This window comes from Zootoca vivipara, chromosome 6, assembly GCF_963506605.1.
Source record: "Zootoca vivipara chromosome 6, rZooViv1.1, whole genome shotgun sequence".
Classification (NCBI taxonomy): domain Eukaryota; kingdom Metazoa; phylum Chordata; class Lepidosauria; order Squamata; family Lacertidae; genus Zootoca; species Zootoca vivipara.
Genome location: NC_083281.1, coordinates 93,829,300 through 93,856,905, shown reverse-complemented (window position 1 = coordinate 93,856,905; position 27,606 = coordinate 93,829,300). Strand labels below are relative to the sequence as shown.

General features: G+C 45.6%; 1 protein-coding gene across 2 annotated transcripts; it reads right to left on the bottom strand.

The window, feature by feature from the left end:
* Positions 1 to 652: 652 nt before the first annotated feature.
* Positions 653 to 24,810, bottom strand: STARD7 (StAR related lipid transfer domain containing 7). 2 transcript variants are annotated; one of them, XM_035117824.2, is made up of 10 exons: positions 24,661 to 24,810; positions 24,290 to 24,398; positions 17,578 to 18,021; positions 11,874 to 12,064; positions 10,949 to 10,998; positions 10,016 to 10,126; positions 9,842 to 9,924; positions 9,178 to 9,277; positions 6,504 to 6,588; positions 653 to 4,436 (listed from the first exon to the last, which is right to left on the bottom strand). In XM_035117824.2, the coding sequence occupies exons 3-10, from the start codon at positions 18,000 to 18,002 to the stop codon at positions 4,237 to 4,239; spliced, it is 1,245 nt and encodes a 414-aa protein (XP_034973715.1). In that variant the 5' UTR covers positions 18,003 to 18,021; positions 24,290 to 24,398; positions 24,661 to 24,810; the 3' UTR covers positions 653 to 4,236. The 2 variants fall into 2 exon arrangements, with proteins under 2 accessions (XP_034973715.1, XP_034973716.1); XM_035117825.2 differs by lacking the exon at positions 24,290 to 24,398.
* Positions 24,811 to 27,606: the final 2,796 nt, after the last annotated feature.

Genomic DNA, 27,606 nt, shown 5'->3' with positions numbered 1-27,606 from the left:
CATGCAGAAGGACCCCAGCATCTCCAGGTACCAGTAGCTCTGCGAAGCTCCTGCATGGAAACCCTAGTGAGCCTCCACCACCCAGTGCAGTTACCAAAAATCATTTTTCAATAAATTGTACAATAATTGTACATTTGAATATCTACTTGCCATTATTCTGACTATGTTTCTGCTTTCAGAGCTAGTTATAACTTACATTATTACAAAAAAACAGTAATAATTGAATGCAGTGACAATAATTTATGATAATAAAGAGTGGACACATTGTCCTACAGATACAACCGGCCCTTTGAGGGTGACCAAACTGCTGATGCGGCCCCCGATGAATTTGAGTTTGACACCCTTGATCTAAACACCACAAATGCAGAGTGAAGTGCCAATAAGTTAACCAGCAACTTTCACATGATGTTCTATCAGCTGCAAAACTATACAGTCCTATGAGAAATGTTTTCATGTTTTGCCTGGGATGCTAATACACTAAGAACTACTATGCTAGGTTAGAAAAAAACTCAACTTGTTCAAGCCATTTCCTGGATGTCACCAATTGCCAGAGCCAATATTTCATGCACAGCCAAGGATTTCAGCGCAACAGTTCCCTGCCCTGTCCTATGTACAGGATGCATAGAGACCTTTAGAGAAAACACAAGTAAGAGGTGACACAACAGAAGTTTATAAAATTATGCATGACATGAACAGAGAGGATAGACAAGTGTTTTTCTCCTCTCATAACTCATGGACATCCAATGAAGCTGAATGTTGGACAGATCAAAGGAAGCACTTTTTCATTTAGCACATGTTAAACTATGGAACTCACCCTCAGAGGAGGTACTGATGACCACCAGCTTGGGTGGTTTTAACAGAGGATTGAACAAATTAGACAAATTCAAGGAAGATAAGGCTACTGGCCATGATGGCTTTGCTTTGCTCTGCTTCTTGTCACAGGCATTACCCTTCTGGATTCCAGCTCCTGGAAGCTAAAGAAGTGCTCTTGTGCTCAGGTCCCATTTGCTGGTTTCCCACAGGTGTCTGGTTGGCTAGGGTGAGAAGAGGATGCTGGACTAGATGGTCCCCTGGCCTGATCCAGCAGGCTCTTATGTTCTTAGAGAGCTTTAGCCCTGGGGAATGTGCTCATAGCAACACCTAAGTGGCAATTCTAAGGCATAAAAGACAGTTGTTCAAAGTTAGTCGACAGACTTTTAGAAAGAAAAAATAGAGCCAAGTCTACTTGTGCAGAGCTGCTGGTCGATTTGGATGGACATGGGAGATGCCGATGGATAAAGGCTGTTGAAGCTCAGAGGTACAGCACCTACTTTGTATACACCAAGTCCCAGGTCCTATCCTTGGCATCTTCATGCAAGGCTGTGAGTGCCCCACACCTGCAACCCAGGAGAGCCGCTGACAGTCAGTGTAGACAATACTGAGCTAGATATGCCAGTGGTCCCACGCCAAAACCACATACACCTGGTTTAAAACTTCTTGTCGTTAGGGCAATAGCTTCCTTGCCTCTCTCTATGTCAGGCAAAGCCAAATAAAAATCAGAAATGGCTTCATAGCATAGCTGCCAAGTCTCCCGTATTCCCCGGGGAAACCCCGTTTTTCCAGCCATTTTCCGCTGGCATCCCGGATTTTAAAAAAAACCGTAATTCCCCCGATTCTTACCGGCCCGGGGAGGCTCCTTCTGTGCATGTCTGGAGTCTCTGGACATGTGCAGAAGCGATTTCTGGCGCTGTGGCCATTTTGGAAATCGGCAGAGCATGCGTAAAAGCAACTTCTGGTGCTGCTCTGCCCAGTTCCAAAATGGCCGCAGCGTGACTTCCGGTGTCGCACCGCTGCTGATCCCAGATTTTTCAATCTGGGAGTTGGCACTTATGCTTCATAGCAAATTTGCATAATCAGCATTTTCTTGTCACAACACATGGATTGCTCCAGTACACAGTTGTAATTTGTTGAAATCATGGAGGCACTTGACAAGCTTGATTAGGTTGCTGACACAGAGAAGGATGGATTTCCGCACGTCACTCACAAGTAACAGGATAGCTCTGAGGCATCCTTTCAGTCTTTCAAAGTCCTATCTCCCTAGTCTCACCTTCGTAACTTTTGGTATGATGTTCTTGGCAGTGGACTGACCTTTTTTACGTCTTGATGTGATAGTATGAGAAGGTACAATACATGACTGCATTGCTGATGAGCAGCAAGGAAACTAGCGTTGCATTTCCATTTAATCCCCAAGACTTAAAACCATCTTTGTTTTGGAGACAGAAATATGCATGGGGCATATAGGCATGTGACAGATGTTCCACACAAACAAACAAAACCCAAATTGTTCTAGTGGAAGGAGGTTTTGTCCCATTCATTCCCAAAAAGGATTGACTCATGAGGCTGTCATACCAACTGGTTACCTTTATTGGTGCTTTGGTTCTAATAAAAACATTAGCTTTAATTAAAAGCATCAGTAGCTATGTTTAACAGGTCAAACTGGCCACAGAGCAAGACCAAAGGGGTCTTCATGCACACGTTCATCCCACTCCGCCCCATAGAACTCTCCGCTCCCCCTGGAACTCTCAGCTGCCAAGTCAAGAGGTGCTTTCTCATTTTAGCACTGGATCTCCTCAACGCAACCTGGCTGTCTCCTTTCTGCTCCACATGAAGCTTCTTAAAAAGACATCACATGCTTCAATGCACAGAATGAGAGGGCGGGGAATGAACCTAATTTTTCACTGGCGCATAAGTGATTCCTTGAGGTTATTTATATACAACATCAAGCTTCACTTACGATTCATTCTACTTTGCGTTCTTTGAGGACTGTGCAAGGAGCAGAACCCTATCACTGTAGAAGTAGGTATCCTGGGTGTTTATCAGGACAATTCAGCTTATGGTGCCTATATCTGGAAGGAGAACACTGGCACACCCCTTTGCTTCACATTGAACACAATTGAAGGAAGTAGTGCACCTGTAAAGCAGGCATGTAGGAATGTCATCTCCCCCGCCAGCCTCAACAATAAATGAAGAAGTTGGGACTCACAAATTAGTACACTCTAGGTTGTGGAAGAAAACCAAGCCAATGATAAGTTATTTTTAAAAAACGAGAGTATGTAGGACAGACAGGTGCATGTGTGTCTTCAACTCCCCATCCTCTCCTGAAAACCAAACTGTTTGTGTTCAACTTTACTTTCTAATCTTCTTTTATAGATGGTTTCGAAGCCTTTCATGCCAAAACAAAAGCATGTTAGATACTCTGACCTGAGATGCACACACATACTAATGTCAGGTATTCCAGTTCTATTCAAGGGTTTCCCAAAGGAAGCTCAATTTCTTCCCCACCACCCTGGAAACATATTAGAGAGAAGTCGGCGGCTAATAGGCGCTTCTCCAAATCCAGTGACGAAATCAACTGACAAAACCAACTGATTTACAGTTGACACAAGCAGATCCTGTTTCTGCTTCGAATAACTATAAATGAAACATTTGGGGCTACCATCAGTTTGGCAAAGGAAGTAGAATAACTCCAGCCAGAACTTGAGCCAGTAGCTGTTGAATATTATCAAGCCAAGGAGGAAAAAACAAAACAAGATGCATAAAAATATAGCCTTCCTTCACTCTACAGGTGCCAGAGATGCAACAACACCACTGACCCAAAGCCTGGCAGTGTCTGCTTCCGGCAGCCTGAAGCTGCATTTGGTAGTGCCAGAGGAGGAAAAGCAACAGGCTGCACAGGTGGCACACACACGGCCCCAAGAAAGCATCCAGGGCCTGCTGAGGATGCAGAGATCCTGCCCCAGCAACAAGTATTTTGGATTGGCTTCACTCAACATGCCAGTGGAGGCACTGCAGGTGCTCATGTGCCACCGTACCTGTAAAAGGGTCAAGGCTTTGGTGGCCCTGCTGGTTTTGCAGGGCCACCTCTAAAAGGCACCTGGCAGCACCAAAGGAATGGCGGGGATGTGTGTGAAGAGAAAAGGAGAGGCTTTTGCCATGAACATCCTCACTGGGAAAAAGAAGATCACCAGAACACAAGTGGCACACAAAATTGCTTTACAAAGTTGCTGAGCCTGGCTCCCAATGGCAAGATCACTGCCCTCTGCTGAGAATGCAGAGGAGAGGGAGGAGTTATAGAGACAGGAAGTGACCAGCTGAACTAAGGTCCCAAAGGCATCCCTGCAATCTTCATCCTTTCCAGCTTGCAGAATGAAAAGGCTTGGGCTGCCAACTCTGAGCGGGGTTGGGGAGCACTCTCCTTTAAGCATAGTCTATCTTAATAGGGCTGCAGGTCCCTTCACCTTTGTGCTCCTGGCTGGGCATGCTGGCCTTCCCCTCCTTGCTGTCATTGCTGCCACACTCCAGGGACTTGGCAGAAGAGATATAGTCCTTCACTTCGATTTCCATGTTCTTGGCTTTCAAAGCTGCCATGTGCAGTTTTTCCAGGAAGTCTGGCATGCCTGAAAAGGAAAGAAAGGAGGAATAACAGAGAAGTCAACCCATATCAAACTCTCAGCATAAAAGGATTACATACGTATGCTAAGGCCATGAATCCAGACAAGAAAAAGGTTCTGGGGGTGGGCAGGTTCAGGTTCAGGTCTGGGAACTAGTAGTCAGCTCGTTCTAGATGGGGGTGGATTCCTGCCCCTCCCCCACAAGGAAGAGATGCACAGTTCCTTGAGGTGTTCCTTGAGTCATCTGTCACTTGAGACCAAGGTGGCCTCAGTGCCTAGGACTGCATATGGTCAGCTTTGGCTGTTGCACCAACTATGACTATTCCTGGACAGAGAAAGTTTAACCAAAGTTATCCCCATGCCCCGGTAACTTCCACACTGGAGTACTGCAATGTCTTCTATGGGGCTTCTCTTGAAAATGGTCAGAAAGCTGCAACTAGTACAAAATACGGCTGCACACAGCACCAGTTTTGATCAGACTGGATGTCTATTGAAGGAGTTGGCAACGTTTTCCGGCCGTGGGCTGGAGCATGCGCGTGGGCCGGACAGGCGCAGAAGCGATTTCCGGCGCTGTGCTGCCCATGTCTGGGGCACTGGAAATCGCTTCTGCGCATGTCCGCAGCGCCGGAAATCGCTTCTGCGGCTGCGCAGACACGATTTACAGCGTCTGCGCAGGTGCCATTTCCGGCGCCGCTCCACTGTGCTGGTTTAGCGCAGCGTGCAGGGGACTTGCCAAGTGGGTGGCTCGGTGACCGGGTGGTTCATGGGCCGGATAAACGGCCTTTGTGGGCCATATCCGGCCCATGGGCCGGAGGTTGCCGATGTACAAAGTTACACTGCTTATGTTAGTATTTAAAGCCCAAAACTACCTGGGTCCCCAGAACATGAAAGAATGCCTGCTCCCATAACTGCCCAAATGTTAAGATTTGTGGGGAAAGCAGCCCCCTCACCCAATGAGATCTGTGGGGTGGTGATCCACAGTTGGGCTCTCCTGGTGGTGGCCCCATGCCTCTGGAATGACCTGCCCTCTGAAGAACATCTCACCATGACAGTGTCATTATTTCATTCTCAGCTGAAGATGCACCTCCCTGCTCAGGCTTTTGGGGGAAAGGCAAGGCACACTGGTTTGGACTTTTATTGCTGCTGCTTTATTTGTGTGGAAATTATACGGGCTGTTTTTAATTTTAATTTTTAATTTTCTACCCTGTGACCATTAGGTGACAGGCAAATTATAAACATGGGGAAGTAAATAAACATTTAAAAAATCTGTCCCTAAACCCCATGGTTGTGTCTCTCGGAGCACTTTTGTTTTGGGACTCACTGGAGGCCTGTGCCATCTTCCGTGTGTAAGACAGTAACATCAGCCATCAGCTGCCGACTTTGCCATGTGGACTTGTGATACCCATGGCATCCACAGAGTGTGGCCTCTTTGGTGCTTTCAAAAATGGAGGGAGGAGTAAGCCCAGGCAAACTCAAGGGCAAATCCCACAAAGTCTGTGGGCAGTTGCTTCCACATAAACCTGGATATGACTGGTACTTTTAAAAAGTTATACTGTATGCAGTAATTCAAAAGGCAACATGGGTATCTCTTGTGAAAGCACTCTGATGAAAGCATTCTAAGGGTTCAGGAATGATCTTCCTAAAACAGAAGCAAACAGCCCTCAAACACCAAGCACAGTGACATGTAGTGCTGCAGAACAATACAGCCCTACGAGCCATCATGCTGGATCAGGACCTTTGATCTTAGGATCTAAAGGACTGCTTATGTCAGGAAGATGCTGGTACCAAGGAATCCCCAAGGAACACAGCAGTCATTCAAGTCTTCAATGGCCCTTTGAATGGCTTCTGGAGCCATTCTGGAGGACACCAGGGAGCATTTTGTCACTGATAATTTAATCCATGTCTCTGGCAGGGAAAGTTATCAGAGACGGCCTTTTTCAGCATCCTGATTTGAAAAAGGAGATCCCATGGCAAGCATTACACATCTGCTGGCAGAGTGTTCCCCTGGTCAACAAGTATAGCGCGAGGGTTTTTTTGCTTGTTAAACTGAGAGATCCCAATGCAGTGACTCACCATTGGAGACCATCCAGCTGACACAGTACCGGGGGAACACTGTCTGCGGGTTGTCACTGTACGTTAGCAGGTAGTCAAAGCCATTCTGAAAAGAGAAAGGGAGTTAGCAGGCCCTTCCTGGGAGGCCGACCAGCAAGGAACAACTCCATCCCTTTATTCACTCAATTTTTTCACATATACTTCTACATAAAGCCATGGAGAACAAATAAAAACACAAACCAAAGCAGAACCACTAGAAAGACTAAGGTAGCATGGAAATATTTAACAGAAGAAAAACCACACTCCAGGACCACCAAACTCAAGGTTCTAATGGACAAAAGAAATTCTTGGTGACCCTGACTTCTCAAACACTTAGCACCAACACAAATAGGTTGCCAGTCTGTAGTCCATTTGGCAGGGGCTGCTAGCTTTTTGGGCCCTGTGGCATACTTGGAAACTAAAGAACCTGTCATATGCCTCAAGCAACACCACACCCCATTTCCTTGGGCTGCAGCAAACTGCTTCTTTCAAGACTAATTTTAGTGGGGATAGGGACCTCCATGAGTCCCAGAGAAAGCAGCAGTGGGTGCCACAGTGAGTACCCCTGCAGTACAGAACTGATGTGTTCTGCTTGGATCATCTGGAAATGGCATTCAATGTTTAAGGTAACTGTGTATGTTAAGGAGGTTAGCTCCCATCTGGCCTTCTGAGGTGCAAGAAAAGTTTATGAGCATGGCATTGTCTCATGCAACAGCAAGACTAGACTTTATACACAGGCTTTATCCACCTGCAAATCATCTGACATCATATGGTTCAAATTTCAAGCCAGGAGCAGGCACACATTTGCCCCAAAGGGCATGGTAGGCTTAACTGAGAGGGCCCAGAAGCCAGATGTTCCCAGTCCTGGAGTATTTTTATAGTACTGTACTGTCCATCCTGACAGCCAATAGCTATGCAGGGTCTCAGGAGGCAAAGAGAGGCTCCCCCTAGCAATGCTTCCTGACTGAAACCCTTTTAACTGGAGGTACTGGGGTGTGAATGTGGGATCTTCTGCATTCAAGGCACTGTGCTGCAAGAGCTCCCTAAATACCCTGTTTTTCCTAAAATAAGACGTAGCCATAAAATAAGCCATAGCAGGATTTTTAAGCATTCAAGGAATATAAGACATCCCCTGAAAATAAGCCATAGTGTTTTTTTTTTGAGGAAAAATAAATATAAGGCGGTGTTGTATTTTCAGAGAAACACGGTAGTAAAAGCTCAGCAGCCAATCGGAATCACAGAAGCCCCGTCGGACGTTCGGATTCCAAAAAAGTTCACAAACCGGAACACTCACTTCCGGGTTTGCGGCGTTCAGGAGCCAAAATGTCTGAGGACCAAGGCGTTCGGGATCCAAGGTACTTAGTATCTAAGTATTCAGGTCAGACAAAAGAAATGTACAGTGTACACTTAAACAATAGAAACTCCTCCCACAGAAGGTAATGATGGCCATAAACTTGGATGGCTTCAGAAGAGGATCAGAAGTGGTGGTCCTGTCCAGTGATTTTGGATAGAAGTATTTCACAAGGCTGAAATGATTACTAATCAAACAACTATTTAGATGCAAAGACTGCTCGTTGGTCAATACATGATTCAGAAGCCCAAGACCTTACCCCAAAATATATTTTTGTTCACACCATGACAGCAGCAAAAAGAACAATTTCCAAAACACGGCTAAATACAAAATTGATGGAAACTTGCTTTTCACAATTATAGGACTTGGTCCTTAAGGAAGTTAAGCAACAAGCTACGAGAATGAAGAAATGAGAAGTTTTATGGTGTTTTATTAGTTGTGCTGTGACAAAAGAAAATGGATGCAGAGCACAAACATCTCATGGTGATCTATGGGAAGACATATTTATAAGATGGGCACTGATTGGAATTGCTTTCATTCAGACATGATAGGTCAGGCATCCCCAAACTGTGGCCCTCCAGATGTTTTGGCCTACAACTCCCATAATCCCTAGCTAACAGGACCAGTGGTTGGGGAAGATTGTAGTCCAAAACATCTGGAGGGCTGAAGTTTGGGGGTGCCTGTGATAGGTTGTACTCATCTGTGCGGGAGGAGGTTATTCATGTTGCTTATATTTGAAATTTAACAAAATGAAGGAAAGAGGATTAGACAAAATCATGGAGGATAAGGCTATCAATGGCTACTAGCCACACTCACTATGCTCCACTATATGCCGTATGCCGCTGAATACCAGTTGCTGGGAATCTCAAGTGGGGAGCAAGCAGTTGTGCTCAGGTCAGATGCTCTTTTCGTGCTTCCCATAGGAGGCATCTGGTTGGCCACTGTGGGAACAGGATGCTAGACAAGGTGGGCTACTCTTACGCAGTGGTGCTGCACCACAGCCCATAGAAAATCAATCACCCCTGTTCAAGACACACTCAACACCTTTGTAGGAATTCAGATCAGCCACAGTGTTCTAGGTGAGGGGACCTTCCAAATGCATTTTCATACTTTGAGGCCTTGATATGGGTCTCTCCGAAACTCATCCAATACAGGGAACATTAGAAATTAGACTCAACACATTTTTAAAAAATGGGTACGGTATTTTAATTCAATGACTACCACTTGGTTCAGTCTCGCCTCTTGGGTAGATAGCTCTGGGAAAACCACCCAACAAACTTTCTCCTGTAAACGTTGGCCACTCACCTCATCAAACGAATTGTGAGGGCGGATAACCATTTGAGATTCATAGGTTTGAACACGGACAAATTCAGGATCTTGAGGGACACTTGGGTGTTCAACCGCTCTGGCAACCAAACAGGAGAAAGAACATTTCAGAATTCATCACAGTTCAATAACTATTATAATCTGAGTAAGAATATATATGTCCCACCTTTCCCCAAAATGGGACTCAAGGTGGCTTACACAAGTTAAAGTAGATAAAATATGAAAAGCTAAAAACATATAAAAGGTAATAATTAAAGATAATTAAACTGAAACAGAATGGAAACAAATATATTAAACAAATAAAAAACAAATATATTGAAATACTGCAAGTTAAATGTATTCCACAGCTCAAAGATTTTTAGAAGAGTAGTGAGGAAAGCTCATCTAAATCAATAAAAAAGTATTACAATATAAATATATCTCAAACATATAGGTATTATCAGGTGAAACCAGCTGTAGGGCAAGTAGATTATACCTCCAGATGCAATTTTCATGTCTTCCTCTCCTTTCATTTCCCAGCATTTCCCCCCATAACCTCTCCAAACCTTGAGGACAGAATTATGCAAAGTAAGTAGCTCCATAAAGAAGTTTAATTTCCAGAATAAATGCAGCTGTATCTTCCACTTGGCCCAGGATCCCTTACCGTGACACAAGCACCATCAAATTGTTCTCCTGGTCCACACTGTACCGTCGCACATACACATAGTCCCGCGAGTACATTGGATACTGAAAAGAAGAAGACACAGCTGTAATCCTGGAGCAGCTGCCATCAACACACCAGTGTCATTATATGGAAGCCAGAGAAAGAAACACTCACAGGAAAATGAGTTACCCAGTGAATAACCTCTGATCCGGTGTCCTGGTCTCTCTCAATCACCTCCAGTTTGATGACTAGTGAGTCCCATTTCTTTCGATATTCTGTATCCAGCTAGAAGATAAGAATCCGGAAGAGTTCCCTTGAGATGATCCTACAATTTGTTTCTTACTTGTCAAAGTGCCAACTAAGAAATGATGAAATACTGTGACAATTCACTAGGAGGCAAGGTGAGTTTTATGCCTCCTGGATTAATCTGCATTTCAAGCACCCAGGGGAGGCAATGAAGTGATGTCACTTGAGCTTGTTGCGCCAGGTGGAGAAGCTTGTCCCAAAGGCCCTCACCTTGGCTACGAAAGGTATTAACTCTGGGTCCAGTTTCCCTTTATTACCAAGGAATGCTAGTAAGAATCAGAACTCAATTATAGGGAGCAAAAGAAGGTACTAGCATTCAGTACAAAGCTTTCAGGATCCCCATTTACAAAATAGGAGGAATGGCCAGACATGTCCAAAGGCACAGAAAACCTGGGGGAGGCATCATTTGGAAAGGTGGAGCTGCACGTCATCTTGGCACACTCTCCCACCAACCATGACCAACTACTGCAGCCAGGATCGTTGGCTGCTGGTGCTCCTGGTTGAGCAGAAATGCAGCTGAATTGAGATCACTGCATTCAGGTGCCCTAGTAGTCAGACATCTCAAAGAACAGGGACAGCAGCAAGAACAGAGGCATTCAAAACACGATATGAGTTGAATCTTCATTGCACCAGCCTTCGCCAAACTGGTGTCTTCTAGGTGTTTTGGACTACAACTCCCATCAGCTTCAACCAGCACAAAATGGACAGGAGGTGAAGTCCAAAGGCACCAGGTTGGTGAAGGCGACATTAGAGACATCCTTCAGTCAGTGAGGGGCATGGAAGAGGGATGAAAATACTCACTTGCACATTGAAAAACTGCCTAGGTGTCACATCTGTGTATTTCCCAAAGACTACAAAGAAACGACAAGACATAAATTGTTTTTGTAATTTGTTAATGTTCTATATGATGGTTTTTCTACAGTATAATGCGTCGATGTTTTTGTCAAAATGTAAATCTAACGCAACTAATAAGTTTAACAATAAGTGACTAACAAGTTTACTGCTGGCAGTGATAATACTACCACTATGATTAATGCATGGATTTCAGTTACTCTGTCCGTACTAATCTCTTTGCTTCTCATCAAGAGAGTCTCCAACCCCATCCTCCCATGGAGATGACATCTTTTTTCTTGCTGTTTATATGCAAGTTCTGATGTGTGTTTACATAGTGCCCATAAGCCAGTGCCACTTTTCCAATTCATGTCCACCTGCAGACTAACTCTACAGCTACCAGCAAACATGTAAACCATGCATCTATGGTGTTTCCCCTGAACAAGCAGGTGTCCACACCAAATTTCCTCACTTTTGCTTGCCTTCTGGTGAGTAAAGCTACCCACAGCCTCTAGCCTGGCTAAGAAAATAAACTGCAGGTGTCCCTCCTGCCATTTCCTGCCTTATCCAAACTGCAGCACAAGCAAGGCTGTCCCTGGAGCTCTCCAGCAAGCAAGGGGCTCAAGGAATTGGGAGCAAGGACAGAGGGGTACTGCATTTCCTGTGCATTTCTTCCCCCACCCCACCCAACCCCAAATGCAGAGACTTTTGCATTTGTTTCTGCTGATTAAAAAAAGCCTGTGAACCCTGCCCAGGTTAGAATAACTGTTTTTATCCCCTTTGTTTTTAGTCTGTGTTCTTCTGAAAGCCACTTAACAAGTTTGCTATTGTTTTTTCAAGTGTTCTTGCCACACAAATGGGCTTCCAAGTAGGAAATCCAGGAAGCAGGAACTACCTCGGTACTGATACAGATGAGTCCCTCCAATTGGGCGCCGCCATAGCTTGAAGTGCTTCTTGTCCATCACCATTTCCCAGCTCTGCTCCCTGGAAACAGAACCTGCATCCTTTGGCTCCTGTGTCTGGCTCATTCCTTTGTTACTCTGGAACACATTGATTTCTTCCATGCGTTTCATCTCTTCTGCAGACCTTGTGATGAAAGGAGGACAACAATCATCAGTCAGGGGTTGCTCAGTCTGATTCAACCTATCAGGACAGCTTAGATTACCACAATCACTCCGATTCTTTGGTTTAGAACTGGGATGGGGAATGGGATGGCATTTTTATGAGAGCCAATGTTGTTTGGAAGCTGCAAGCAGGATGTATGCATGAGTAGCACCAAGTCCACAATTGTGTTCTGTAGAAACACCCATTTCCAGTATTATCATTTATTTCATTTAAGAATCCCTGACAGCCTTGCCCGTCTTGGAAAATATTCAACAGAGTTGAATATCATAGCTATAGGGTGGCTTCTAATACCTGTTTAACTATTTTGCATATTTATTGTAGGACTGGTGTCCAAAAGGGTTGGATTTTGGGGCAATCCCACATGTGGAGATATGTACTGATAGAAGTGCAGCCTCTCCAGCATTTTGGTGAGGTTCCTTGGTGTATCAGTGCCAACTTACATGGTGTTATGTAACATTTATAGGTAAGTTTCAAGGTGAGTTTCCTTCTTTTGGCTGAGATGGATTTAAAGAGAGGTTTAGACTACAGTTTAGTTCATTGGGTAGTTTATTTTATAGCCCATGTCATGCTCCCATTGTTTTTTTATTGAAATGAGGGGATTTGTGGGATTCTGAAGCAGTCTTTGTACATTGTGGATGCCATCCCCTTGCCATGTCCCTCTACTGTCAGCAGAAGGTTTTCAAAGGCTTAGTGGCTGCTGTTTTTACTGCTGGGTTGTTTAAGAAGCATGCAGTTGGCAGTGTGTTAGCCAGGGCGTTTGGGTGTCCCCTAGTTTGTCCTGTATTTATTGTGTCAGTATGGGTTTATTATTTTTGTAGGTCTATTAGGCGATATAAGCCTTTGGGCTCATCAAGTTTTTGTTAGGAGGCTTTGGACTGTGTGATGAAATAGTGGATGGTTTTCCTAAGTTTGTTTTGGAGGAATGGGTATCCTGTGATGTGAGCATTTTCAATCATGTCTATCCAGTGTTCCAAACTAGCTGGGCACCACCCTTTGTGCCTAGCATCTCCACCTGTCTGGCTGCAGTGAGCTGGTCTGCTGGGCACAGCGGCAGCAAAAGATGTGTGTCTTTTACTGCCACGCTACCCCTGTGAAACACCTGATTCACCCAGCAGCGCAGCAGCAAAATACATGTCTCTTTTTTGCAGCTATGCAAATCAGGAGTTTTGCAAGGTAGCAAAAGATGTGACTTTTGCTGCCCTGCAGACCCCCTGATTCACCCGGCATCAAAATAAATAAAATATAATTTTTTTAAAATTGCTGCAGGGTGAATCAGATGTTTTGCAGGGTAGTGGGGTTGCAAAAGATCTGTCACAAAATCCTAGGTAGAAGGATTACTAAGTATTGGAGGGGCCATAGCTTAGTGGCAGGACACATGCTTTGCATGCAAAAGGTTGCCAGTTCAATCCCTGGCGCTTCCAGTTAGGGCTGAGAGAGAATCCTGTCTGAAATCCTGGAGAGCCACTACTAAGCAGTGTAGGAAACACTGAACTAGAGGGAGCAATGGTCTTGACTCTGTGGTAGCTCCCATTATCCTATGACACTTGGACAAGATAACTCCTGCCCAAATCTTATTTACTTCAATGGAACTTGCACAGCTCTATCCTGGGTTGTTGGGCCTCTGCACTAATTTATTCACACCAAGCTCTTGTACAGTTCTATCCTCAAGGATAAAGGAAATGTTTTATTTAGGTACTTAAAGGCTGCCTTTCAGGGTTGCTCCACTCAAGGCAACTCAAAACACAATCCATAATACATTACAAACTATTAAAAAATGAAAGTATAATCTAAAAATACAGTAACACATCTAAAAGAGATATTGTCAGAGCAGTATAATATCAAGAGAACATACTGTACACATAAATGCATGCAGCAAAAATAGCAAACGAAAACAACTGTGGCCGATAACTACCAGGTTAAAGTAATCCGTGTAGGGGCCAAATAAGCATGGTGCCACTACTGAGAAGGCTGCATCTCTAGCGCCTGGCAATCCAATACAGTGGTACCTCGCAAGGCGAAATTAATTCGTTCCACGAGTCGTTTCGTGTTGCGATAATTTCGTCTTACAAAGTGCGGTTTCGCATAGGAATGCATTGAAATTTAATCAATGCGTTCCTATGGGGGGGGAGAGTGCAAGAAAAGGCGCCGACTCACCCGCCATGGCCGCTCCGGAGGTGTTTAAGGCTCTGGGGAGGGGGAAGCAGGAGGAGGGGTAGGGAGAGGCTCCCTCCCTCCTTCCCCAGCAGCCAGACCCTCGTGCCCAACCAGACAGCCAGCCCGTTCGCACGCAGGCAGGCTTAAGGTGAGTGAGGGGGGATCCAGCTGCTGCAGAAGCCGGGCGATGGCGGCCGACGGAAGCGCGAGGCGGGCTGGCTCTCAGTCTGACTTTCTCCTTGCGGCGCCCTGCTTCGTCTATGGTACGGCCATAGAAAACTTCGTCTTCCGAGTCTACCAAAAAATCGCAAAACGTTGCCGTCTTGTGATTTTTTTGTGCTGCGAGGCGTTCGTCTAGCGAGGTACCACTGTACTTCTTAGCAGAGGGCCCAGAATCAAAGATTCATAAAGGTTTTATTCCATAATGTGTTTGTCAGTCATACATCAGCTGTGTAATTCTCACAGCCCACCGAAAACAAGTTGATGATGGCAACAAAGGAAGACACTGATACTATGTTATTTTGGAAGCTGCTAGAAAAGATAAGAGTACAGCTGCTTAATCTTAACCTTGTTACTAGAGACAGAAGCCTTAACAAAAGCAAGTGCTAGCATCCAGCTGGTTTCAGGTGGCCTCTTGGGACACTGCAACTTGAGCATGATTACACAAAGGATGAAACATATACACAACATGACCCGGAAGCTGTATGCCAGCTCCCTTGGACAATAAAGTGAGATGAGCACCGCAACCCCAGAGTAGTCCGCGACTGGACCTAATGGTCAGGGGTCCCTTTACCTTTAAACATGCAGAGACCTGAGGTCAGCAATATGCTAATATCTGAAAAGGTTACTCAAGAGATTCCTTTAGACTGGGTCAAGAACAAGTTCCTCTCTATAAAAGCTGAGAGCATGTCAAAATATTAAACACTACTTACGGTGAGTTCCAGTAAAGTCAGCCTCATAGTAGTACAAAAAGTTCTTACCAGCCACCCCCCCTTACAGGCACATACTTGAAGACTGCAGACCATCTTGATGGTAGGAGGCAGGGTAACAAAAAGCCTCTCACACCAGCAAACTAAAGAAGCTGAATTTTCATTGAAATTTCCCAATTCAGCTGTAAGTCCCAGAGACCAACAAAACATGCTTCCAAAGGACTAAAGCTGAGCACTTTTGCAGAGTCTGCAGTAGGACGTTCCAAAACTGTGTGTGTGAGTGAGTGAGTGAGAGAGAGAGTGAGAGAGAGATTGCATGCCAAACATACACCATGAATAGCTAGCTTCCTTCACGCTTTTAATCTCTGAACCAGATTCATGAATGGAAACATTAAGAGGGTGCTGCTGTCAAATCTTTGAAGAACACTAGGGGTCACAAAGGGAAGAGACAGTCCACCACACAGATGTCTGACACACAGAGATTTCTGATGCAGGCACTTTGCAGCATCTTGGGATCCAAGAGGAGGAGGAGGGTCTGGAAGGCAAGCAAGCCATTCCCAGGTTTTTACCTCTAGGTTGCTGTTGGCATCCGTCTGCCTCAATAAACAATGGAAGAGTGCACCATCTGGGGTAAAGTCAAACTGTTCGAGTTACAGTGCCTGTTGTGGCTGCAGAGACCAATACGGGAGAGACATGTTTTGCAAGAGAATTAGAGATAAATTAGAGTGATGGGTCTACTGCTGGTTATTAACTTAATGAATCACTGGTGGGTGTAATGATTTCAATGTTTTTATAACAGTTAAGTCACTTACAGGAAACTGTTGTTATGTGGCATATTAAATACTTTTAAAATTCAGTGCGAAGGGAAGTCAAGAGATAGCATGGGAAGTTGTCATGGACTGGTTGGATGCAGAGAAGTGGTGGGAGGCCCAGTTGGGGAACCTCCACAGGTAGAAGGCTCAGAGCTGGTAATGGGATGACAACAAGTGGTCAAAAGGGAGAAGAGGGAGCAGATTGGGAGGAGGAGGTGTCAGAAGCTGAAGAGGTAGCAGGGCTTAATGAGCAAGTGGAGGCAGGCTGGTCCTGCTGTGATCAGCTCTCCTCCCCCCTGGTCTCCTAGAAGATGCAGAGAAATGAAGAAGGTGGAGCATAGAGAAACAAGACGAAGGAGCCGTAGTTTGCTGGGGAAGGAACCTTAGACAGCAGTGGAAAGGCAGGGATATTTAGTCTTCACAACTGCCACAATTTGGGCAAGACCTACTGGGGAAAAGCCTGTACTGTTTTGGTTTCTTTGAATAGAGTTAACTTAACTGACACCGGGTGTTTTATTGCTGACCTACGCCTGACTCTGGCTCCTGACAGTAGTTTAGAAAACACAATTTCAGCTACTTGAGACTATGTAGAATGATGAAACCTCTGCACCTTGACTGTAAGCCATGAGCCATCACACCTATTACGACCAATCTATCACCTCTCTACCTATTATCACTTTGCTTGATTATTTAAATATTCCTAGCTGAGGATGACTTATAATTTTTTTGAATACCAATTAACAGAAATGCCAACTGCAGCAAGATCACACACAGCCCTATTATTCAAATGACACCATAAAAGAATCACTGGCCAGAGTCCTCCAAGCCAGGAGCTGGTCAGTCTTGCCCCACTGTTGTCCAGTAGACCCAGAAGAACTCCTGGGCCACTAAAGGGACAAGGCTCCCCCTCCCCAACTCAGTCACAAGTTTCATTTGACAGAGAAAAAGATAAAGTTTGTACAGTCATCCATAGAGCAACAGCTATTTATTTGGGTGGGAACCACGAAGTAAATATTCCACCACATCTGGCACTGCCTCCAAAAACACAGATCAAAGCCATACCTCGGGTTGAGTATGCTTCAGGTTGAGTACTTTCAAGTTAAGTACTCCGCGGACGTGTCTGGAACGGATTAATCCACTTTCCATTACTTTCAATGGGAAAGTTCACTTCAGGTTAAGTACACTTCAGGTTAAGTACAGACTTCCAGAACCAATTAAGTACTTAACCTGAGGTACCACTGTACATTGATTATTGCCTTCATTTTATGGATCAATGGTCTCATTAGACAGTAAAATTCGTGTTAAATTGCTGTTTTAGGGGGTGTTTTTCATCGTGTGGAACGGATTAATCCACTTTCCATTACTTTCAATGGGAAAGATAACTTCAGGTTAAGTACGCTTCAGGTTAAATACGGACTTCCGGAACCAATTAAGTACTTAACCTGAGGTACCACCATACTAATTTCAGAGCAAAACATGAAAACAGAAATAAAAGGAATATGCCATGTTATCCACAAAATTTAAGAGCACACAATGTTTTCTGTCTACAATGGCCCTTAGAAGGAAAATTAAGACCCACCTTTTCAGCTCCTCTTCTTTGATCCTCTCCTCTTCCCACAAGAACACACCAGTGACGGCTGCCATCAGCTTGCAGGCACTGGCATAACGCCCTAGGAACTTGCGCCACAAAGAGCTGAAGAGGCTCTTGCGTGTTCTCTCAGAGTAGATGTTACTGTACAGCTGTCCAATCTGCTGAGCGCGCTGGACCCTTTGGCCGGTCACATAGCTGCACTGGTTGGCCAGCAGTGAGAGTAGGTTTTTCTGCCTTGGACATTGCTCTGTTCCTTTCCGTAGCCAGGTGAGCAGCCACTGGTACCTGTCTTTCAAGGACTTCTCATTTTGCCAAACAAGTTGTAGTTTCCCTTTGTAGCCGATGAAGCGGACAGTATTTGTGTAGTAGGAATAAATGCTGGAGGGAGGCCTCCAATGAAGTGGGTGGAACATTCCTGCCAAGCCTCACAGACTTGGGAAAAGAGATCAGAACAGAAAATTAGTCACAAAAGATGCCAACAGAAGTCTTTCACACCTACGTGCTTAGAATATGCCCTACTAACTTTGCAGCTCTGTCGTTCCCAGGCTGTAGTCTCATGCTAGGCTTCCAAAAGCCACCAAAGGATCAAAGAAGCAAGTGTAGTCACATTGGAAAGCACCCCCACCCCTACCCCCTCCCGCCAACAATCCATCAAAACCTTGACAGAAGACTTCTTTACCTCACTAACATCAAATAGACGAAGAGCAACTATGGAATTTCAATTACCTGAATGACAGTAATGCAATTTCTAAAAGCTCTCACCATAACAGACCTTTGCTTTGTTCAGTGTGAGTATGCATGATTTTTCTGTGTTATTGCATAGCAAAAAGTTTCTAAAAAATTATTTTGCCCTGCTGTGTTTTATAGATGAAATCACAAGCCACTTCATCCAATTAACATATAGCACAACCAAGAGGATTAGTGTACTGTTATTCCAAATGCATAATTGCAGTTACTATTTTAGTTTAGTCATTCTATTTATTTAAAAACAGAATTTACTCTGTTGTTTGAAATTAGACTAAGCAAGCTCATTTAGGCCAAAAGAGAAGGTGGCCAGGAAATTTACAATACACCAGCAGATAGGTCAGGTCATGCATTGTTTGAATCTGTGGTTTCTAACTTTTCGTTCTGTCCAAGCACAGTCTTTCTTCAAGTGGATAACAAGCAAGTCCACAAGAAAATATATAAATTAATGACTAGCTTCTGTCAGCCAGCACAGTAATAGTCAACAGGAAGAATACAGGTTGAGGGGAAAAATTTAGTCTGAAAATGTCATTTTGAAAGCTTGCTTCCAGGATTTGAGCAAGTAGCTTGTCTAAAAAAATATGTCGCCCCAAAAGCAGTAGAATCATTGATATGGCTTGTGGGGAAGAAATAAAAGGAACACAACTACACAAATCAAATGAAAGGGGCCAATTGTTCACTCCATTTCTTTGCCAGAAATTCTGCTTATCAAACTGGCTTAAGAGGAGACACACCCTCTCACAATTTTCCAGTGATTTGACCTCCTCTCCAATCAGAGGACGCGGGTGGCGCTGTGGGTTAAACCACTGAGCCTAGGGCTTGCCGATCAGGAGGTCGGAGGTTCAAATCCCCGCAACGGGGTGAGCTCCCGTTGCTCGGTCCCAGCTCCTGCCAACCTAGCAGTTCAAAAGCACGTCAAAATGCAAGTACAGTGATGCCTTGCAAGACTAATGCCTTGCGCAGCGAAAAACTCGCAAGACGAAAGGGGTTTGCAAATTTTTTGGTGACTTCCAAGGCGAATTTTTCTATGGCTGTGCTTCGCAAGACGACCATAACATCCTTCTGGACCATCCAAAGGCAGGCATCCCCAAACTACAGCCCTCCAGATGTTTTGGCCTACATCTCCCATGATCCCTAGCTAAGAGGACCAGTGGTCAGGGATGATGGGAATTGTAGTCCAAAACATCTGGAGGGCCGAAGTTTGGGGATGCCTGGTGTCTAAAGGGCTTGGGAACTGGGGGCACTGTCATACAGTGGTTTCGCTCCTTCCTCCTGGACCGTGTTCAGAAAGTGGTGGTGGGGGATGAGTGTTCAGACCCCTGGGCTCTCACTTGTGGGGTGCCTCGGGGTTCTGTCCTCTCCCCCATGCTTTTTAACATCTACATGCAGCCGCTGGGAGAGATCATCAGGGGGTTTGGGCTGGGTGTTCGTCAGTATGCGGATGATACCCAGCTCTACCTCTCTTTTAAATCAGAACCAGTGAAGGCGGTGAAGGTCCTGTGTGTCTGGAGGCGGTTGGAGGATGGATGGTGGCTAACAGATTGAGATTGAATCCTGACAAGACAGAAGTACTGTTTGTGGGGGACAGGAGGCGGGCAGGTGTGGAGGACTCCCTGGTCCTGAATGGGGTAACTGAAGGACCAGGTGCACAGCCTGGGAGTCATTTTGGACTCACAGATGTCCATGGAGGCGCAGGTCAGTTCTGTGTCCAGGGCAGCTGTTTATCAGCTCCATCTGGTACGCAGGCTGAGACCCTACCTGCCAGCGGACTGTCTCGCCAGAGTGGTGTCTGCTCTAGTTATCTCTCGCCTGGACTACTGCAATACGCTCTACGGGGGCTACCTTTGAAGGTGACCCGGAAACTACAACTAACACAGAATGCGGTAGCTAGACTGGTGACTGGGAGCGGCCGCCGAGACCAAGTAACACCAGTCCTGAAAGACCTACATTGGCTCCCAGTACGTTTCTGAGCACAATTCAAAGTGTTGGTGCTGACCTTTAAAGCCCTAAACGACCTCGGTCCAGTATACCTGAAGGAGCGTCTCCACCCCCATCGTTCTACCCGTACACTGAGGTCCAGCGCCAAGGGCCTTCTGGCGGTTCCCTCACTACGAGAAGCCAAGTTACAGGGAACCAGGCAGAGGGCCTTCTCGGTAGTGGCACCCACCCTGTGGAATGCCCTCCCACCAGAGGTCAAAGAGAACAACCTTTAGAAGGCATCTCAAGGCAGTCCTGTTTCGGGAAGCTTTTAATGTTTGATGGATTTCTGTATTTTAATATTTTGTTGGAAGCCGCCCAGAGTGGCTGGGGGAACCCAGCCAGATGGGGAGGGTATAAATAATAAATTATTATTATTGTTGTTGTTGTTTTTGTTGTTGTTTTGTTTTGGTTTCCGTCGCGCTTCGCAAGACGAAATTTTTGCAATACGAAGCGACTCGTGGAACAAATTAATTTTGTCTTGTGAGGCATCACTGTAGATAAATAGGAACTGCTACAGCGGGAAACGGCGTTTCCATGTGCTGCTCTGGTTCGCCAGAAGTGGCTTTGTCATGCTGGCCACATAACCTGGAACAGGGGTCAGCAACCTTTTTCAGCCGTGAGCCGGTCCACCGTCCCTCAGACCATGTGGTGGGCCGCACTATATTTTTTTGGGGGGAAATTAACGAATTCCTATGCCCCACAAATAACCCAGAGATGCATTTTAAATAAAAGCACACATTCTATTCATGTAAAAACACTAGGCAGGCCCCACAAATAACCCAAAGATGCATTTTAAATGAAATGACACATTCTACTCATGTAAAAACAGGCTGATTCCTCGACCATCCATGGGCCGGATTGAGAAGGCGATTGGGCCGCATCCGGCCCATGGGCCTTAGGTTGCCTACCCGACCTGGAAGCTGTACGCCGGCTCCCTCGGCCAATAACACGAGATGAGCGCTGCAACCCCAGAGTCAGTCACGACTGGACCTAATGGTCAGGGGTCCCTTTACCTTTACCAATCAGAGAAGGAGCCAAAAATAAACAGGCTCTCTCCTGGCTCCACCTTGCTTTCACAGTACAGTAAAACCTAGCAAGTGATCTGCATTAGCAGCATTAGCTTTCAGTCTTTCAAACAGCCTAAGCTTAACAATCACCCAGCAATGACCCTGGTGCAGGACCATTAATAGTCACTTCTGTACTCCAAGCATGAAAGAGGGAGAAGTGTTAAGACAGGCATCTTTTTGCAGACAAGGGTAGAATATTCTGCAGCAGCTGCAATGGAACACCCTCACCCAGGATTGCTTCAGGCTTTGCACAAGAACATTAAGGTAACAGATACCGTATTTTCCACTCCATAAGACGCATCCTTTTCCTCCTAAAAAGTAAGAGGAAATTCTGTGCGTCTTATGGAGCGAATGCATGGTCCCTGGAGCCGAATTGCCCAGGGGCGAAAAGCAGATAGTGCTTTTTTTTTTAAATAGAAATAGCTAAAGGCTAACAAGAGGGAATGAGGGTGTTTAAAGGAATCCGCTCAGCAGCTGATTGCAAGAGATCAGGGAGGGCGATAAGAGACCCTGGCTCCCTTCCTACCCCCTTCCCCAGGCCTCCATTGTTGTGTTTCCACAGCGACATGTGACTGTCTGTACAAATGGCTCCCTTTCCTTTCCTAAAGAAGCTGCAGAACTGTGAGTTGAACTCCATAAAAACAGGGGTTCCCCCCCCTTTGCAAGATAAGCTCAACAACTTTGAGCTTATCCTCAAAAATGGAGCTTTCCCCCTTTGCTGAAAAAAACCAGGGCTTTCCCCCTTTGCCAAAGAAGCTGCACAACTTTGAGCTGATCCCCCAAAAAACAGGGCTTTTCCCATTTGCAAAAGAAGCTGCACAACTGTGAGCTGATCCAAAAAAAACCCCAGGGCTTTCCCCCTTTCCTCCTCTAAAAATTAGGTGCGTCTTTTGGACAGGTGCATCTTATGGAGCGAAAAATACGGTAAATGAGCAGCTGCTGTCCCATGCACAAACCTATTAGTCCCTTAATGGCCAATAAGTTTGTGGACAGGAGCAGGAAGCTGGGGATTCAATCTTAAAACCAACATTCCTATCAGCTTTTGCAATTCTGTGCTGACATTGATTCTTTGATGAGACCACAGTAACCCACTTACAGCTCTAACCTACATTGGGAGTTGGAGATTAGTCCCAACAGCCTTATTCTCTCAGGTGTTACAGAAAATTTGGGATTTAATACAGCTGCTTTGGAGATTAGACATTGGCATGCCTTCAAGGTTACAGAAGCCCTCCAACCCTTCCAGACAGGTGCAAAGACCCTTCCTCCTGTAAGTCATTTGAGGCCTTTTGTGCCTCCTGGACAGAGGGTAGTAACCAACTAAATTCTACTCAGTGGAAACCCACTGAAATTAATGGACCTCCGTGAGAATTTCACCCAAATCATTTACATGGAAATATTTAAATTTGCAAATTATTTATAAAGGCTTTGTTTACTGGCACGAGATGGTTACAACAAAGAACGGAAGCGGAGAACAATATTCCCTAGGTCATAAAGCAAGTAAATAGCAAAGCTTCCTCCAGGAATCCAGGTCCAAATCTCTAGATCAGCCTTCTTAGTGGCATAGGAACTGCACCCAATTCACTGCAGGAGAAAAAGAAATGCTACAGATTTTCAGAGTGAACCAGGTATACTTAATTACTGTGAAGGCTTGCAACATTAAACCCACCATGGGGGAATCCCTTGCAGATGACTGCAGTGCCTGCAGAGACAGGCAGTAAGAATGTATTTTCTCAGCAATGCCCAAAAAACCACCATGGTGCATATACACCAGCAAAACCAGACACCTTCATCTGCCCCAGCTGCAACAAAACATGTCTGCCCCATACTGGTTTCTACAGCCACATCAGGCACTACAATTCCCAGAGTGGTTTAACAACCAATCCTTCCCAGAGAACTCTAGGAATTGCACCTTTGCAAGGGGAATAGGGGGCCTCCTAAAAACTCTCAGCACACCTAACAAACTACAGCTCCCATAATTCTTTGGGAGAAGCCATGACTGTTTAAAATGCTCTTACAGAACCAGAAATGTACAGTGTGACTGTGGCCTTGGTCAGGCCCATTAATTTCAACAGGGGTCTACTAGGAGTAGGAGTAGCACTAAATGCAACCCTGCAACCCTGATGATTATTCTGTTTATTTACTGTATTTGTATACTGCCCTTCATCTGAGGATCACAGTTAGAGGTGTGTGATATATCAATATTTTGTCTCTTGCTGGTATGAGGTTTAATATTTCCCCCCCTGTAATGTAGACCTGGCAGGCAGGAAGCAGGTAGGTGGTACACTCTCCTTCCTTGGAGGTTTTTAAGCAGAGGTTGGATAGCCATCTGTAAATAGGCGCCATGTGGAACCTAGATAGTCTACCTGGCTTTCTAAACTTGATCTACACCAGTTCCCAATTTGTTACAGGGCCAAATTCAAGGTGTAACTATGGGTATATAAAGCCCTTAACAGAACAGTAATAGATTCTCCAGAAATGTTTAATGGTTTAGATCAGGCATCCCCAAACTTCGGCCCTCCAGGTGTTTTGGACTACAATTCCCATCATCCCTGACCACTGGTCCTGTTAGCTAGGGATCATGGGAGTTGTAGGTCAAAACATCTGGAGGGCCGCAGTTTGGGGATGCCTGGTTTAGATAAACATGCTATCACTGCTTAATTTTTCATTTAATTAGACGCATCAATTTTAGATTTTTATTCTTTTCAATATTCTCCTGGATTATTGTAAGCTCCAACCTTATTTCATACATGGTGATCTATCAAGATATCAATGTTTAGCTGGCATTATACCGTGATATCGAAAACCAGAAATTGTCCAGCCCTAATCACAGTATAAAAACACACAACATAGTAACAAAATCACGTGGCACGTTAAGCAGCTCAACTCCGGCCCACCAGCTCCGCACCCACCTGTCGCAGCCGGGACCTGCGCTCTCGCCTACGCGTGTGCTAGCATTCCATTGGGAGGCGTGCAGAATGTGGCAAGAGGGCCTTCGCACGCAGTAGTCCCACTTCGAGGCTAAAGGGGAGAAAAGAAGGGCGAAACTCTTAGACTCGGCCTCGGCATGGAAGGAAACGTGAGGGGCTTCGCTTGCCGGTTCTTCCTAAGGGGAGCCTCTTCCCACCGAACTCCGGCCAGGGCCTCCCCGAGAATTCGGCGGGACAGACTACCGGGACCGAGTACCAAGCCCTCCCGCGAGGAGCCTGCAGCCGTCGCCGCTTCCACTCGCTGTTTTGCTATAGAACCGGCGGCGGGCGGGCGTCCTTCAGCACAAACTCACCTGGCGACGTCCGGCCCCTCTCGTTGTTGCCAGGGGCGACCCGCGCCCAGCGGCCTAGCTGTCTAAGAGGCGACGAGCCCCGCGTCGCTCCAGCCTGCCGCCCTCCGCTTCCCCTCACAGCAAAGAAGCCCCCGCATGAGCAGCACTCCGCCCGCGCGCTGCGTCCCGCCCCCTAAGCCCCGCCCGCCGGTCCTTCGACAGCGCCCCGCCATTGGCCGCTCCCTCCCCGTCCTCGCCGTCTGGTTGGAGGAGAGGGGCATTCCGCAGCCAGCAAGTTAGGCTGCCCCAGCTTCTTCGCTTGATCTTGCTGTCAGCCGCCGCCAACCCTCGTTTATGCCTTGTGACCCGCTCAAGGGCGCCTTGGAGACAGCAGGACCCCACTCGGGGCTGCCTCTCGCGATGCCTGAGTGGGTTGCTGGAGGAGTGGCTGTGTTTTTTGTAAGGTCAGGCCACCACCGCCGACTGAAATGTTGACACCTTTTTCCCCCACACCAAGCTTCAAAAGCAAAACCTCTTATCGCACTTAAGAATGGCGTAACTGCGCTGGGTATGAAAATCAGCAAGCTCTACCACCATGAAGATTGCTAAATCTTCATGTACTGAGGAAACGTAAAACATTTTACCCATCTGCATTTTTTTTTTGCGTACAAGTGACCGAAAAGGCAGTGCAGGATAATGGTTGAGCCGGGACACCAGCGTCCCAAACCCCAATCAGCCTTGAGGCCCTACCTCAAAGGGTTGGTGTAAGAACAGAAGACGGCAGTCCCTTGTACGTCATCCTGAGCTCAATTATGAGTTAGGTAAAGGTAAAGGGACCCCTGACCACTAGGTCCAGTCGTGACCGACTCTGGGGTTGCAGTGCTCATCTCGCTCTATTGGCCGAGGGAGCCAGCGTACAGCTTTCATGTCATGTGGCCAGCATGACAAAGCCGCTTCTGGCAAACCAGAGCAGCACACGGAAACGCCGTTTACCTTCCTGCCAGAGCGGTACCTATTTATCTACTTGCACTTTGACGTGCTTTCGAACTGCTAGGTTGGCAGGAGCTGGGACCGAGCAACGGGAGCTCACCCCGTCGCGGGGATTCAAACCGCCAACCTTCTGATCGGCAAGCCCTAGGCTCTGTGGTTTAACCCACAGCGCCACCCGCGTCCCTAATAATTATGAGTTACTCAAGTTCACGAACCTGGTGGAGAGGGAGGAGAAAGAGCAGCATAGTAACATTAATTGAACTTGAGTAATTGAATAGTTAATTGAATTATGAGTTACTCAAGTTCAATTAACTAATGTTACTATGCTGCTCTTTCTCCTCCCTCTCCACCAGGTTCGGAGGCAAATATTTCAAAAATTTGGAACTCCTGCTAGGACCCGGAGCTTAGAAGCCACAAACTTCCAATAAAACAAGAAGAGAGAAACTGCGACCCTCCAGACATTGCTGGGCTCCAACTCCCAGAAGCAGCAGCCAGGCAGGCAAATAAACATGTGATGGGAGTTGTAGTAGTGCAGCATTCATTCCTGCACTGAAATGCAGGGAATGTTAAAAGATGTATTCTCCCTTGTAGGCAAAACAGATCTTTCATAAAGCGCTAAATGGTTACTTCAAACACCTCAAGCCAATTAAAGCTGGCAGCAATCAAAATCAGTTTCAGTAAAACTTTTAATCCTAGATTTTCAATGATTCTCATAGGCTTTGAACACATTTTGGAATCATTTTGCACTGCTATATTGCCATAATGGGGAATACTCTGCATGGTTCCTGTATTTTAAATGTAACACATCTAACAAGAAGTGGCTTTAATTAAATGTGAAGTTATCATATCACAGGGGAAAATTCCCTCCTATCAGGATCTTCAAAACCACATATTTGTAAAGGTAAGGTAAAAGAACCCAGGACACATAAGACCAGTCAGATTTGACTAGCGTGCAGCGCTCATCTCCGTTTTCAGGCCGAGGGAGCTGGCATTTGTCCACAGAGTTTTTCCAGGTCATGTGGCCAACATGACTAAGCCACTTCTGGCACATGGGGCACTGTGACAAGTGCCAAAATGCATAGAAATGCCTTTTACCTTCCCGTGAAGGCAGTACCTATTTACTCATGCTGGTATGCTTTTGAACTGCTAGGTTGGCAGGAGCTGGGATAAAGCAACGTGAGCTCACCCCATTGCATGGATTTGAACTATTGGCAGCACCCACATTCTCTTATAAAGATGCATATTCGAACCCAAATGTGATCAGTTGCTTAAAATGCAGAAGGTAATCACTTTTTTAAAAAGTTTACATAGATGCCACCCTGCAGAACATTTGTCTTTGAATTTCCATTGGGTAAAGTTGCCATACCTAGTACAGTATTTTACAATTAGGTCAATTGGGGGTGGTAGTGTGAGAACAAACAAATCTAAAATACTTAGGATGTGAGATGCTGCCATCCTCTCTGGGGCTTAGATGTTCAGAGAACAAAGAAAGCAGTATTTGCTCTGAAAACATGTACATTTTACAAAGCCACAGGCACCCATATCTTCGAGCAAGAAAATCCACAAGAGCTGTCTACTCTGTAACAAAGTATTTCATTCTTGTCTTTGCAAATTCAGGACCACTTCTATCCCCATCCTTTCCATGTCAGCTTTAGATTTTATGTCCCTAATAGCAAACACCTTTGTTTTGTGATTATCTGTCTATCTCTGCATGCTACACATTCTCTTGGTAGTGTGTATATTGGTGTTTTCACATGTAGTTCCACAGGTTTAAAACTGCCTTCCTCCAGAGATCCAAGTGCCCTCCAGTAGTGATGCAAGACCCCTACATATATCACTAGCCTTCATAGATAAGAGAGAGTAGAAATTCTAATTCCTTGTCATGCATTAGCCTTAGAAGCAAACAAGTTCAAGACAAGTTGACAAGTTGGCTAAGGAACAATTCACACTTAAAGGACAGTAGCATAATGGTTTTAA

Bases quoted from the DNA above. Each gene is read 5' to 3' on its own strand.
- STARD7 (XM_035117824.2), bottom strand. From the start codon at position 18,002: ATGTTCCACCCACTTCATTGGAGGCCTCCCTCCAGCATTTATTCCTAC. The intron at 9,278-9,841 runs GTAAGGGATCCT...TTTGGTTGCCAG, and splicing joins TTGATGGTGCTTGTGTCACG to AGCGGTTGAACACCCAAGTG. The intron at 6,589-9,177 runs GTGAGTGGCCAA...TTCTCTTTTCAG, and splicing joins CTCACAATTCGTTTGATGAG to AATGGCTTTGACTACCTGCT.